This window comes from Ischnura elegans, chromosome 7 (genome assembly GCF_921293095.1).
Source record: "Ischnura elegans chromosome 7, ioIscEleg1.1, whole genome shotgun sequence".
In the NCBI taxonomy this organism is placed as follows: Eukaryota; Metazoa; Arthropoda; class Insecta; order Odonata; family Coenagrionidae; genus Ischnura; species Ischnura elegans.
In genome coordinates, this window is record NC_060252.1 from 115649716 (window position 1) to 115665663 (window position 15948).

A 15948-nucleotide genomic window follows, 5' to 3' on the forward strand; every position below is an offset into this window, starting at 1 on the left:
TTGAATGTCAAATACATTGACAGCTCTTTGCGCCACTAGTGACTAAGGTTGGAGCGCGAATTTATTTGCGAGGACTGTTTTCACAGAAACGCGGCAACTGCGCTCTAGTGGAGCCTCCTATAAACTCAATGGTCAGAACATACGCGTTGGAATTCAACGGCACACACAGATTGGCATGACTGAATGAACTTGAAGGCTGAGCCATTTCACACAATGCACGTTTAGTGAGCACGAATTCATTCATGGCGGCGGAGATTTCGAACTGTGAATTGGATCCCAGCATAATTCTCGTGTCCACATTGAATTCACTGCTGCGAATATTCTTTGAAAGTTGACTTTCGGGTTTTTGAAATCCAAGGTACATATTAGGATCAAATGTATTACGCTGTGGTTGTAATAAAAAAATCAAGTGCTTGATGCCATTTTTCGTCATTATTTCCTAACATGATGCATCTAGTTGCATTAAATTTTGTAAATTTTCAAAATAAATTTAGGCCCCAAAGCATTCAGTGTATTCAATTTATATACATGTATCTATCTCAGCAGTTTGAGCAGGTAATTGTATAATTCTCATTCACTTAATATATATTTTGCTTTAATCGTATAATTAGTTTGCGAGTTACACAAATTGTTGCACAATTAACGTATTTTGCCAAAGAAAGATTCATATTTTAGCTGCAACTTGCGTTTTTATTGGATATTACGTCTTTACGAAAGGAATAGGCAAAATATCGCATTTTCGAATGTTTTTTGATAACATTTTTGATCCTTTTAACCGAATAACTTTATATGGAAATGAAAAAAGATCATGCGGGTAAAATGATTAAAAACTAATGAAAAACTGCTAAACTATTCGCAAGCGAAAACAAAACTAATTTTTACAATTTTTTGTGGAAAAACGTATTTGAAATATTTGTTTTTCTCATTTTTAAGACTTCTTTTGCTAAAATTAATGCATTAAATATTAAAGGTCCCAAGATCCATGGTCTTGGGACGTTATGCTATCAATTAATATGAATATTTTTCCAAGTGCTGTCAAATTGTAGGATATTTGCAGCATTTCTCCGTACCCAACTACTTTGTGACCCATTTCGGCTGATAAGTGGCTGATTGCGCACAATGCGTTGAGCCTAATTTGAAATTTCAAGAAAATAACGTTTTATTCGTTTTATCTTGTCACCTTATAAACGATGAATTGAGAGGTTTCATAACACTCCCTCATGATTCTGTAATTCTAGCATTCAAGGATTTTGATCTTTATTATGTTTTGGTTCATAAACAAATATAGACATAAGCGACCGCGGGAAGTAGCTTAATTCAACTGAATTACAAACTGAGCAAATAAATCATGGAAATAGGGAAAGAGGAAAAATGCTCAACCTGCCGTCCGACTCAACGAAGCCACGCGCTACCCCACTCACATGGGCATTGCTTTTTCGTGCCTATCGCCGGCGATATATCTAACGCAGCGCTACGCACGCCATCTGCGGACGAGAGAAAACCTCTGTGGGCACACTGGCATCATGATGCAGTTTTCTCGCAGAGCGGCTCGAAAGATAAAGTCTTTATTGCCGACGTCTCGTGTGCCGCGAATACCGTTTTGATTGCCGATGCGTTGCAGCAACCTCCCGCGTGACTTAAATCATCGCACGCGTGCGGTACTCGCGGAAACGCACGATTAGGGCGCGGTGTCGATATGGCCTGGAGGAGCGCTCATATTATGTCACCGCTTCTTCTGCTACCCCTCCTCATATTAATCGACTTTTTAGTTCCAGAGTCCGCTGCAATAAAATCTTTACAGCTAAATTACATGCAATACACACTTACGCTTTCCAGGGGTTAACACTAGCACGGTCAGCAGCCGAATCGAATTGATCCTTTTTCGATTTGAGATGAATGCCATTTGAAACCGGTGGCTGTTGGAGTCTTATTCCGCGAATTTTTACTATTTTTTAGTTCTATACGTGATTTTAGTGTGATATGTATATTTTTCAGGGTAAAATGGTAAAATTTTCACCTTGCTCTTATTCTATTACAGCTATTAGTATAACAAATAATGTAATATTAAAACAAGTACGGAAACAGCAGCGAAATAAATCAAAGGGTTCTGATATTGTGTCCATGGATTTATTGCAACTATAGGATGAAACAGTGGTTCCAAGCATGAGAAGACTATTTCGTCACACTCAATAATGAGGGCTTTCCCTCCGACGCGACGGGAAAATGGCAACCGACACAGCAATTTCAAAGGGGGCTGATAAAACTAAAGTAGATAATTATAGACCAGTAAGCCTAACGTCAGTAGTGATCAAATTGATTAAAAAGGTTATCGCTGGGTACTTTCGCGAATTCTGGAATAAAAATATCTGTCTATCAGCATGGTTTCAGGAAGGGTTTTTCTTGCGAGTCCCAGTTACTGGGGTTATAGCAAGGCATAGCTGAAGTCCTGGATCAAGGCAGTGAAATTGATGCAGTTATCATTGATTTCAAAAAAGCTTTTGATACGGTTCCACAAGTTTAATTGACATCTATATATAGAAAAGAAAGTCGAAAATCGTGTGAGTTAGAACACTTATAACTCGTGAACGGCTCCACCGATTTTAATGATATTAGGCTCTTTGGATTCGTCTCAGCCCCGGATAACATATAGAACAATTTTTTCACAAAAATATTCATCTCTTTCTTAGTGATATGTTTTTAGGAGTTAGTAACGCAACAACAATTGATAAGTCGGTCAAAACTACAAATTAAAGTTTTTTTTTCGGGTTTTACCATATTAATAACTGAACTTCGCAGCAATATAACATTTTAAATACTAAAATATATCCAAAATATTGAAATTATATTTTAAAAATTTAATTCGAGCTCATTGTAAGCCCAGCTCGAGTTGACTCTTCACTACCGTGTTTGTAAACAAATCTCCAAGCAATTATTGACAAACGGTAATGTCTGTGGGATGAAAAGTTCTCGGGCTTTCCACCGGGTAATAAAATCCTTCTCCGTCGACGTTTCGATGTTCATCAGGGGCATGATCCTCAGGGCAACTGAGCTGTAAATCATGCCTTGGTAATCTAGGTACATCCAAGGACTTAAAGTTGGTAATATCATCTTCGTTTGTTACACAGTTAAAAGTTTTGAATTCATGCAGAGTACCAACTATTGGTGATGTCCGTGTCCTGTCGAGGAAATTCCTCGGAGGAATCGAGCAGTTTGATGTCACTTCCTCGGAATGTTTGAAAATTAGTTTCATCGGAGGGTGAGCTCATCAACAAAGTGTTCCATGATATGATTGATCACCACAAATATCAAAATTGGTTGATTGAGCGATCAATTTTGACGGCCTGGAACGAAGATGTGGATTACTCAAACTTGGTTAATCAGGATCAAATAGTTGGTACTCTGCATGTATTCAAAACTTTTAACTGTGTAACAAACGAAGACGATATTACCAACTTTAAGTCCTTGGATGTACCTAGATTACCAAGGCATGATTTACAGCTAAATGTAGGCTCTGTGTTCATGATCTTTCGAAACCTAAACCAAACAGGACTATCCAACGGAACGCGTTCAGTGATTTAAAAAAATTGATAATGAATGTGATTCACGCGACTTTACTCAAAGGAAAACTCAAAGATGAGGAAGTTCTCATTCCGAAGATTCCATGATCCCAACTTATATGCCCTTTTGAGCTTAAAAGTATTCAATTTCCAATTCGTGTTGCATTCGTGATAACGATTAACAAATCGCATGGTTAATCTTTCAGTTTTTGTGATGTTTGTGCTCATGTGCTAATGAAAATCCATGATTTTGTCATGGTCAATTAAACGTGGTATGTTAACGAGTTGTTAACCATCCGCTGTATTTCTTCCTTCGCTTCAAGAGCGCAGCTAGGAATTAAAGAGGGGGGTTTTAGGCGCAGCTAATACTTCGGGTCTGTAGGGTATAGAAAACTCGCTAATGTAAGCGAGAGGTGTGGGGGCCCTCCCCCAGACATTTTTTAAGATAAATGGTTCAAAATAGTGGGTTTTGTGGCTGTTTGAGTAGTTAAATATGCTTTGTTTGTTACTCATCCGTCCCCCTAATATTAGTAGCAAAATTTTTTATAAAAATGTTCTCTGAGCTCTTGGGGAGGTTTTAACCCCCAAAAAAAGCCTCGCTGCGTCTCTGCTTCGCCATATTTATTTAGCTTCATCCGCTTTATCTTGCCCCTGATAACAAAACAAGCTGTTGTCTATCAGAAGGTGCTTGACGCAAGACATTAAACCCGAATGTGTAGGGCACACCGTGGTGCGTTTACGCATGCAGCACGTTTACGCAGTGCATTTTTTCCAAGCAGAGATACTATAACTGGCACACCTAAAGTCATTTGAGACGAATGCTGCTTCATAGGGGATTTTCTTACACGATTTTGAGCTTCAGTCAAGCGTCGGTCTAGCGTTGCGTTAACCTGCCCCGTGAACGGGCCAAGTTTACGCAACGGACTTGGACCTAAAAACATTTTTTAATGGTTAAAAACACAAATAGCCAACAACTGAATACGTGTAATTTTTATTTTATTAACTGCTTTATAAAACCATAATGCCCAAAATTTCTTACGCTAAAATGTAATAAAATTCATTTAAAAAAATCCGCGTAAACGTGATCCGATCCACCGTATGTAGATTCAATAAAGAAAATGTCTTTCGGACGAGCAATTTTGATACTCAGTTACGTAGTTTTTTGATTTTGTATCCTTATTTTATTATAATAAACCAAATATGATTCAAAACGATACAGCCGCTCTTGATTTATAAATGGTGTAACTAAACTGTAAGTTCATTGATTGTTAGGCGGTACGAAGTTCGCCGGGTCAGCTAGTAGAAAATAAATAGGTAACAAATAGATGATAGGGTTAAACTATGGATTTGAGGATTTTTGAAAGGTAGATGGGGTAAGAGTAGGTAAGTGAGGACATTCCATGAAGTTAGCGGTAACATCAAGGGTCCCACAAGGAACCGTATTAGGTCCGCTATAGTTTTAAATATACATTAATGGCATACTTGTGAGAGTTGACTCCAAATTACATCTTTTTCCAGATGATTGCATATTCTACCGAAGGATCAAAAGCAGCGAAGACCGGTGTGCCCTTCAAAATGACTTAGACAAAATATCTTCATAGATAATCACCTACAAAATGGATGTCAACACGAGAAAATGCAATAAAATTACATTCGAGAGAAGGAGAAACAAGTATAGTCGGTCGTACATCTTGTTCGGGGAAAATATTTCCAACTTTAACAATTGTAAATGCCTGGGGGTTAATTTCACATCCAACCTTAATTGGGGAATGCATATTGATTTAGTGATGGAATCATAAAAAAAACATAAAAGAAAATATTAAAGATAATACAAAAGAAACCAAATAAATGGCATTCATGACTACGGTTCGACCTGTATTACAATATGCTACTTCGGTGTGGGACCCCCCACTGTAAAAATGATACTTTGAATCTTGAAATAGTTCAAAGAAAGACAGCCAAGTACACTCTAGGGAAGCATAGAAGGGGGACAGTGCCACATCTACGCTAGAGTGTTTACGATGGAAACCTCTAAAAGTAAGAAGAACCATAAATAGGTTATGTGGGGTCTACAAAACCTTTACAAAAGAGCGGAGTTGGAAGGAAATAGGTGTGAAGCTGGACACACTGCACTAAATGGGAAGGAACGGTTGTAAAATATAATCTGATGTTTCAGGCGGGTGGGAGTGGAAACGGAGCATAACAAAGAAGCTTGAGAATTTTTGTATTTATTACGGAAATCGCTCCTGATTTTTTGTTATGAACGATTATATATTCAAAATTAAGTTCAAGAAGCAGAAAACAGAAATTTTGTAAAAATCCATCCTACAGAGAGGAATAAAGGAGTGAAACGACGTAAATGAAGATATTTTTAAGATCTTCACCGTAAATACTAAAATTTTTAGGAATGAGAGCTCATCGATTCCTGGTTGATGGCATTGTGGTCCATTATCGACAGTTTAAAATTGGGTTATTTCGATCAATTTCTGTTTTTTAGCTATAAGGTATTATAATTATTGTATTTTTTATACTGTTGGTGTATTTTCTGTCACTTTACTTCGTTATTACACAGGGAAACTTATAATTCATTTGTTTAAATCTAATGCTGCCACCAGCCCATAGATTACTTACAGTAATTTGTGATTAATAAATTGTGGGTCGCACACCCTCTGTTAGGAAAGCACTTGTCCTTTCATTCACGTGAATTCCCACTTTTTTCGTAATTATGTAGGTACTATAAATTTGAAAACGGACTATCGATACAATTTCAATTATTTTTTTACCCTACGATATTCAAAATGATTTAAACTACGAATGTACCTGGTCATTTAGAGAAAATTGTTGTTAATATGAGTAGGAATTTTTCTGAACTGATATGGGGCAGTAATTATACGAAAGAACACGAATATACAGCCTCTGCCACTTCTTCTGCTTAATTTCCCTCAGTGAATGAATCTGATTAGAAATAAATGTATTAATCTAGTTACCCATTATTTTATTAAATTCTGCCGTTTCAAAAAATTCTGTATTAACCCTTAACCAGTGACGCGTTACACTACCAGTGACGTGCGGTTTGAAAGACCGCAATATGTCAAAAATTAATAAAATGTTGCAACGTCATTTTTATTGCTTAGCTTAGTGTTTCTTTAACTGCTTAACTATTCTAAACTTTGTTTTTTTTGTTCAGTTAAGCATTCAAAATGTATATGTCACCACAGGTACCGCAAAAGTGCTTATGCCTTTGATGTATTTCGTACATCTACAGTGAGTTCGATAATATTATTCTGGCAGCCTTTGTTCCTGAAAAAAAATTTTCTCTGTGTTGCGCTTATGTTTCTGGCTTGAAATGATTCTTAGTGTGTACTATAGAAACTCTTTATTTATGAATACACTGTAGCAACAGCAAAAAATAATAAATTTTTGAAGCTTTAAACAAAATAGAAAAAACTCAAATGTGTCGCACAAAAAGTATTCGGAAACCTGAATTTTTCATATTAATTGAAGTCATGAGGCACACTTTACGCAATACTTAGTATTTTGTGGCATTCCTTTTGGTTTTCACGACTGCCTTTTGGCGATTTTGCATTGAATGAACCAATCTTGTTGCGACAATCAATGCAACGTGATCGGCCCCCTTTTGTTCATTATATACATAAATGACCTCTGCTCCCGAAATAGCAGTAAAATACGTTTATTTGCCGACGACGCTGTCATCTATCGCGAAACAAGTGATCACTCTGACTATGAAATTCTATCATCGAACTTAAACAACATATATTTGTGGAGCCAAGAGTGGGGTCTCGAACTTCTGAACAAGTGCATGTCGGTACATTTCTTGCGGAATTCGTCCAACTACTACCATATTTATGCAGTGGATGGTATTAGCATAAAGGCAGCAGACGAAGTGAAGTACCTGGGAGTTACGATAACCACGAACCTCTCGTGGGGAACACATGTAGGGAATATTTGCGGCATAGCCCTGAAGAAATTTGGATTCGTCAAACGTATTGTGGGAAGATTGTTGGACTATATTTCCAGGTCCGACAGAAGCGATAAATTAAGAGATGTGTTTTGCCGAATGGATAGACATGGTAATTCGTATTTCCCCCAAAACATAAATGACTTTAATAAATGCTAGTCGTAATTTCCTTAGAGCACTTCCTTTTTTGTAAACGGTTGGTGCCCTAACACCCCCTGCCGCACGCCTTTTAGGCGGCTTGCAGGGTATTATGTAGATTTAGACACCGATGGGCACCGATAAACGCGTGTAAACCGATGTGCACCGTGTGTCCGAATACTTCTGCGCGCGAAAGTTTTCCATATCCGTCTATTGGACTCAATTCCTAGCAAAGTAGCAACAAAGCTCGTTTTTTTCATATTTAAACCTTTACGGGAGCAGTAAATGATAGCACTACATTCATGTTGAATCCGAATAAATGTGCAACAGAGGGAAAATTGTGATAGTGCCGGAAGCAAGTGCCGTCCGAATGCTTTTTGCACTCAGTGTAATTCTGTTTTCAGGATGGATCTTAGTCTTTCATTGAATTCAGTCGTTAATTCCATCTTGATTTGCTTATCTTGTATTAATTTTGCTTGCATGAATCCAAGATATTTGTTGATCTCATTTGCTTCCTTAGAAATTATTAACTCATCGTCCGTAATTTTGAAGTTTCCAAACTTGATTGTTCCTTTTTCTAAGTGAAGCAACATGCAAGCGTGGGCCTCTCTTTCTGCAGCAACATCACGGGAGGGGATGAATATTAGCGTTCTCATTTGATTCGCGTTCTCTTCCAATGTGTCGCAGATCCCACGCATGATGCCGCCATCCCTCGTTCTCCTGACCACCGCGGCGGCGCTGCTCTGCACCTATTGCCTTGCTGCACCCGTCGAACCGTCGTCCGCCGCTGCACCCAGTGACAACTACCCGGATGTGGCGCTCAAGGACGACGATAACTACTATCCAGAAGACGAAGACAGTGAGAACGAACTGCAGGTGAGCGTGGATTGATTCTCAGTGCGAGAGATGGAGTGCAATTGTTTTCTGTTAACTGGGCGAGACAAGGTTCAGAGTGGATGGTGGAGTATGCGAAGCATCTCGACAAAAGGTCGGAAATATGAAACATAGAGGATGAAAGTACAACGGAGGAGCATAATCTTCATCTGGGATCTTAAGACGCGGATATCGAGAGAGGCCTCCCTCATATGAAGACTAGGAAAATGGTGGGCGTGGTCAATATCCCGTACGAGCTGCTGGATAATCTATGTATGGTTGGTAAGAGATGGTTTTCCGGATTGTTACGCAGGATTTACGAGGAGGGATATGGACCGGAGGGTTTCCTAAAAACTGTTCCGATTCCGCTATCAAAAAAGAAGAAAGCTATAGAATGCTGATATTACAGAACTATTAGCCTAATATCGCAAGAGGTGAAAGTGGTACTGAGTATGTTAAACAGACGAATGGAGCCTAGGGCGAACGAGTATTTGGGCGAAGATCAGTTTGGGACAGTAAAGGAAAATCAACTCTAGATGCAGTAGTGGTAGTGAGGTCCCTAGTGAAAGGAGCCCAGAGTACACCAAGGGCGTGTATTAGGGCGGATCGGAAAAATCGATTTTTTTTTCAAACCCATCGGGCCCAATAAAAAAAAGATATGGAATCGATCAAAAATAAGGCCTCAAAATTGAGACATCTAGGTGAACCCCTCTCACTCAAATGCCATATAATAGAGGAGAGGGCCACAAATCGAAAAATTTAATACTTCCTGGTAATTACCCATAGATATTGCCGAGTCACTGTCCCTTAGGACCTTAGGACGTATCTGCCGCTAAACATATCGCATAATTTCAAAGGTTCCTTTAAAAATGTTGATTTTTATTTGTTAGGATAACCCTTATTTTGGCCTATTCCCATTTTTTTGTAAGTTTAAGTGCTTCTCATGTTACCGCAAAATCCATTTAGCCGCAGACATAGTTATGGAAGAAAAGAGCGTCTCCAAAGTTCGTACTCCTTTATAGCCACTCGAAAGGCCTCTTCATACACCAAATCCTTCCCTGCGTTCTTGGATCTAAAAATATCGCGATCACTACACCAATATTTCATTACTTTGCTAAAGGTTGGAAACGTCGCGTCGATTTGTTTCACGCCAACGACACTCCAAAAAAGGGACAAGTCGTCTCACTACGCATTCTTTTTCGCCTTTTATCGTATTCCGATTTATATTATCAAAGATGAGCATCCCTCCAAGCAGCACACGCGGATGAATTTCGCTGTATTGAGGAGGGATAAGGGGGAGAGTGGACGCGAGCGGCCTGCCGTTCTTCTATCCGCCGCGCTACGTGGGCGTTGGAATATTTTCTTCACGGGCACGCACTCGAATTTGGCAATTTGTGGCTTGACGGTGGCAGATGCGTCAAAATGCACGAAACTTTAACCCAGGGGACAGTAAACCCATAAGGAATCTAATCTAAGACCTTAAAATATTATTTTTTTAGTTTTGCCTCTCCCCCCTGGATAAATGACATTTGAGCGGGGGTCAGGGGTTCACCTAGAGGTCTCAAATATTTACAGGCCTTATTTTTTATCAGTCCCATAACTTTTTTTCATTGAGCCCGATGGATTTGAAAAAAATCGATTTTCCGACCGATTTTTAGCTTGCATGCCTTTTTCGTAGATTTTGAATATAGCAATTGATAGAGTAGACTGGGTGTATTAAATGGAAATTACTTAGGAAATAGGCGTAGATGGAAGGGATAGGTTACTCATTCATGATCTGTGAATGGCTGTGCAAGTGAGCTAAGCGGAAGGAGAATCAGAAAGGGCAGCATTGGCTGAGAAGTGGGCCATAGCTGTTCACTATAGCCGCAGCTTTTTAACGTGTACGCTGAGGAGATGGTAAGAGAAGCGAGGATTGAGTTGGAAGCTGGGGTAAAAGCGAGGGGGATGATTTTTAAAGTAGGCGTAGTAAAGACAATCTCGAGGCGTTGATTAGCCAGTGAAGTAGAGGGCTGCGTGCTCTGGTGGACGCGTTACACAAGCGTTGAGAGGAATATGGCATGAGGATTAATCATAAGAAGACAAAATTTATGCTGTTTTGTGAAAAATGTCGAGCTAGAAATTTGAGACTCAAAATAAAATTAGGTGAACAAAAACTTGAGCAGGTAGAGCAATTCAACTATTTGGGCAGCACATTGAAGGAAAAGGGAAACAGTAGTATGGATATCATGAAGCGAATTGCATTACCAAAGAAGGTTTTTATGAACAGGAAGGATCATTTGAGAGAATCGCTATGTAAGAGCTTAAAGAAAAAGTTATTGATGATTCAGGTCGGGAGAGTAACTCTAGGGTACGGAAACGTGGACTCTAAGGAAGGAGAACGAGAGAAGATTGGAGGCATTCGAGATGTGGGTATGGAGAAGAATGGAGAAGGTGAAGTGGAGAGAGAGGAGGAGGAACTATGAAGTGCTGCAGATGGTGAGTGAGGAGAGGCAGCTTTTAGATGAGATACGGAGGAGACAGAAGGTATGGATGGAGCGAGTACTTAGCGGGGAAGGGGATGTTGAAAACGGTGTTAGAGGATAGAATTTTGGGTAAACGAGGGAGGGGAAGGAAAAAGAATAGGATTTTTAGATGGAATGTAAGGGAGTAGGTCTTATTTTGAATTGAAGAGGGAAGTGCATGATGGAAGGGGAGAATGTCAGAATATTTCTAAGTACTCCATCGAGACCTACCTTAATCGGTATACTACCTTAATAATAATCGCTTTCTCCCTATTTTTCCGTAGCAAATGGGTAAATTAGGGTCGAGACGACAGCCATTTTTTTACTACACCCTGGCCGCTGTTCTCCGTGGCATCATTTGCCCCAAAAGTGGGGAATCGCTTAGCGTACACTATAGGGCCCCTTCTTCAACAAAATCTCAATCGATCTTTTGAGTAAAAAAGTGTGGCATGTGATGGAAGATGATTTACGTGTTTTGCACATTCTTTTTTAAAATAATTACGGTGGAAACTGATGGCAAAGTATATTATTTTTTGTAACGCACTATCCCACTTCTAACCCGGTGACGTCGCAAGCATTTCAAGACACCACATCGACGATGAACACGAAGTGCATAAAGGTATTAACATAAATCATAAAATATGCTGTATACCTTCTCTTTACATGTTCATTTACTGCTTCATAACCATTTAGCATCCCCCTTGTCTTACATGTTTAAGAAATTTTCTGTAGACTTGATTATTTATCCGAAATGATTGCTGGAATCTAAAATAATCATTTTTAAGAATTTAACACCTCTTGCCACTTTTCATATTGAGTGCAATGATTATACCGCATTTATTTAACTAGTGCTATTGTATTGTGGTGTTATTTTTATCGTGAATGCCAAAAATTATGTATTTCAATTGCAGTCAGGAATATTAATTAATACTGTGATATGGATTCATTATAGTTATTTCGAAAACATATGCTACTTTTAGTCATTATAAAAATAAGAAAAAATTATTTTAGGCTCGATAGCACAGCAATCTCGTACACATACAGCTCTCTAATAGTAGATGTGGTTTACGTTGATCGTTGCTTGGCACCTCCTTGAGTTAAAGATGGGCCTTAAAGGGATGGATTGGGACAAAGGCAAAACCTGTGTCATATGATTCTTGAAAATGCTTCTAAATATTTATCTCAGTTTATTTCATTCCTTTTGATTTTGATTGTTTGAAAAATGAGAACAAAAAAATTACGTTGGAATATTCGTTTTGTCATTATTTTACACGAGACTTCAATTTTATAAAGCTAACATTCTGTCTTACCAGCCGTCACATTCATAAATACGCATATTTGAAAACCATAGAGATGCATGAGACACATTTGATTTTCTAAAGTTTTTGCCAGTTGAAGAGAAACAAGAAGTATAGAAATTATTTTCCAAAAGAGCTTATTCCTAATTTATGGCAAAGAATTCCATAGTACTTACCCTTTGTGCTAAACATTTAAATGAAGATATTCAATGGAGTTCACTGAAAATTTGAGCATTCGTGAAACGAAGAGCTAAAAGATAACAATCTACTTCACAAGACTCTCCTGACGAAGTATTTCCGAATTCTTCCAGCTTCAAAATATGATTTTACGCTCCACTTTTCATACAGTCTTATTTTCACCTTTCTCCTCACCCGGATTAGAGTCTTGTCTCCTAAGGGTCATTCCTTGCCAAACGAACCACGCATGCAACCCACCAGCTAGAATTTGCATTAAATTTAGTGCATACGGTTACTTAGCGTATATAAAGGTAGATAAAGCAAACTGATTCTCAGGATAATTTTTTTAACGTATCCGCGGCTGTCGCGACTTTAAAATTTATTTAATCTTTTCTAAAATTGAATTAAGAAAGGCGTGAAAATTTCCATTCCCATGCAAACTTCTCAATGATATTTAAATAACGCATAAAATTCATTTCAATCACATTACGAAGGGTCCTTTGAGCCTTGGAAATATAAATATCACTTTCTTTTAAACCTTCACAACTTCAATTACAAATTACTGTGTATTGAATGTAGTTACTGTATTAAAGCTAATATCATTTGGAAAGAGAAGAAAATTTCCATATTAATAGGCTTCGAAGATTGCATTTTGCTATATTTTTGGATTTTTACAGGGATTTGAAAGATTTGTTTTACAAATGGTATTTTTACAGAGTATAGCGCGAGTTTCTGCTGGAATCTGTGATCCAGAATGCACCAATAATCAAAATCTTCACACAACTCCAGTTGCTGACATATAAACGTTTCTAAAAAGTGCCGAATATGAACTGAACCATAAGAAGATTTAGTTATCGTTTGCCTTTAAAGGGGCTCAGTAAACTTTCTACCGACTCTGCTAGTTTTTCTACATCTACTTATGTGACATTTTAAATTACTCTCACCAGAAGCATTAATGAATTGAACCACATGCATTGCCGGAATTTTGAGTTACTTTAGCTTAAAATCTCAATCGAAAAAGATTGCTTAAAAGTCTTGTAAGGTTGCACTTCGACCGCATTAAAAGCTTGATCCTGTGCCGAAAGATTATCATGACTTCGAATCGCTATTTAAGCTCGCAATTGGTTTCGAACACAGCCAATGTGCTCGACAGTGGCACGTAGTTCACGCAAATTTGGTTTCCCTTTCTCTGGATCGTCTGCGTGGGCTTTTTCATTTTCTCTGCAGAGGACTTGTCTTAAGTGGCACCTTTGAACGATCATCGATGAACCCATTCCAGAAACACGAAGCGAGGGCAATGTGTTCGCGTTGTAAATGCACTGCCGTTCTCGCTTTCGCCTTTTGGAGTGACTCGAAGAAAACTGACCGGTCGCTCCCTTCTCTTTACGAAAGTTTTTTTGTCCACCGAGATTTGGACGGTATGCTGCGGCCAGCGAAAGTCTGATACATTAGCATTCAAGGATCTTACCTTGCCCAACTTTTAGCGCGAAACATGACCGGCAACTCCTTGAAGCCAACATCCGTCGCGTTGTGGGTAGCCGAATATCTGCTGCCAGTAATGACTACTTTCACGGCGTCTTCGATGAAGGGCGTGAAGCAATGTATACGTCTTATTGTGACCACTCAAAATGTGACCTTGTTATCAGGACGGAGGCGAGAGGGAAGGGATGGCTGGAGCGAGCGCAATACTCCGTGTTGGAAGGGGCAATGGAAGGCGAGGAGAGACAGATAGAGCCTTGCTGTACTTAGTGTGCGAAGGGAAGTCCAGTGCGGGATCGGTCCCTTTTACTCGAAACTAAGCCTCCAAATAACCCTATCTTAACTGGTTGGATATCTTCAAAAGTTTTGATCAAATGAATGCCTCAAACATAATCAGCTTTACACAATGTGATTTTCATTTTTATTTAAGTACTGCGTCGGTTGAGCTAGGTTTGCTTGAAGCATTTGAGAAACACTCTCGTCCCCTGCACTGTCATTTTGGACTTTAAGGGATAGGAACTCTATCCCTAAAGTTCTTCAATTGCTCGAAAAACCCTTCGGACACCCCCATTCGGAATGGGCCATTCGGAATGAACCATTTGGAATTGACACTTCCGTGTGGGCCGTGGAAGCGAACTGGCCCTGATTGTGGTCGACGTCCATACGCCCATGGCTTGGCTCGGGGGAGATCTAACCTCATCCGTCTTCGAATTTAATCCTTAAATAAGAGAAGGAGTCTCTTAAGCTCATTGCTATCTACACGTTTTAGAACCAACCTAGGGTAAGTTGCTGTCTGCCCAAACCGAAAGACGGCGATTATAAATTCGAGGCAATTGTGTCCTCAGTTAATTTCCTCGCGTTCGATTCATATTATGGGACGACTTTTACGAAAAAGAACAATGGCTCTCGAAATGTGTTTCGCGGGCCCTTCAAATGCCTTCAAGTGGAGCGCTTCCATCCGGAGCCGTGAGCATGATGGAACTTTTCCTTTCACGGGAATCGCCAGTGACGAATGAGGATGGCGCTCTCTGCGCTTTCAATTATTCAGGAATGAGAGCTGGTCCGTTAATGGCCTTAGTGAGCGTGCGTGAAAATACGTAGAGCGTGAAAAAAGCATCGGCCTTGTCAGGTACGTGTTTTGCTTTTATTTCCCATCAAACACCTGGTGATCTAACGGCTGGAACTTTCTCTCCTTTGAGATTCTCGAGAGATTTAGCTTTAAACTTAAAGCCGTTTATCCGTAAAAGGCGAAAGTTTTCCCGTGCAAAATAAGCACCATCTTAGTTCAATCCATCCCAATTCCTTCCCGTCACTGTCTGCGCTTTGTTATAATCAAACAGGCCTCTTGTTTAGCAGAAAGCTTCCCACGACGCACCGCAATGTGGACACTTGTTTGAACGGCCGAAACGGAGCCCCGAACGGTTGCGGGGATATTCACCGCATGGGTACAGCTATGCCTGAAGCTTTGGTAGGTTTTAACCATAGACTTTCGCAGCATATAGAATTTTCATTTTCCGTAACTTCTTGGCTAAATTTGTTTGGATCAAGGTGTGCTATGGTTTTGAGTTGTACATGAGAACTATTTTGTTTAAGAGTACGTGCCAATTTCACTTTACTACTCTTATTACTCTTCTAAAACTTGAGGTTTCGACTTGAAATATCCTTCACTGACAGCGGATACTATTTTTAACATTTTTTTCTGTCTATAATTGGAAAACTCGTCATCAAAATTTTCTCAGGTGCAAAGTTTTATATTCGACATGGCTCAAACTTTGGCAATGGACTGCTCCTATGTACCCTGAAATTTTCAAGATGAATGACGTTGACTATGAACGAGAATTTTGAAGCGAAAAAACCCTCCCTATCCTCCCCTTCCACTATTTCGCAATGGACAAGTCCAAGCAAATAGCAAGTTACTGCTTGTGAATTCCAAGAATTACTTT

The 15948-nt window shown here is 39.3% G+C and overlaps 1 protein-coding gene across 1 annotated transcript in view; it reads left to right on the top strand.

The window, feature by feature from the left end:
* LOC124162621 overlaps positions 1–15948 on the top strand; it is a 140873-nt gene that overhangs the window by 30855 nt on the left and 94070 nt on the right. The window contains exon 2 of the mRNA XM_046539208.1: positions 8362–8550. Coding sequence (XP_046395164.1) covers positions 8371–8550 — 180 coding nt within the window. The 5' untranslated portion in view covers positions 8362–8370. The remainder of the gene's footprint in view (positions 1–8361; positions 8551–15948) is intronic.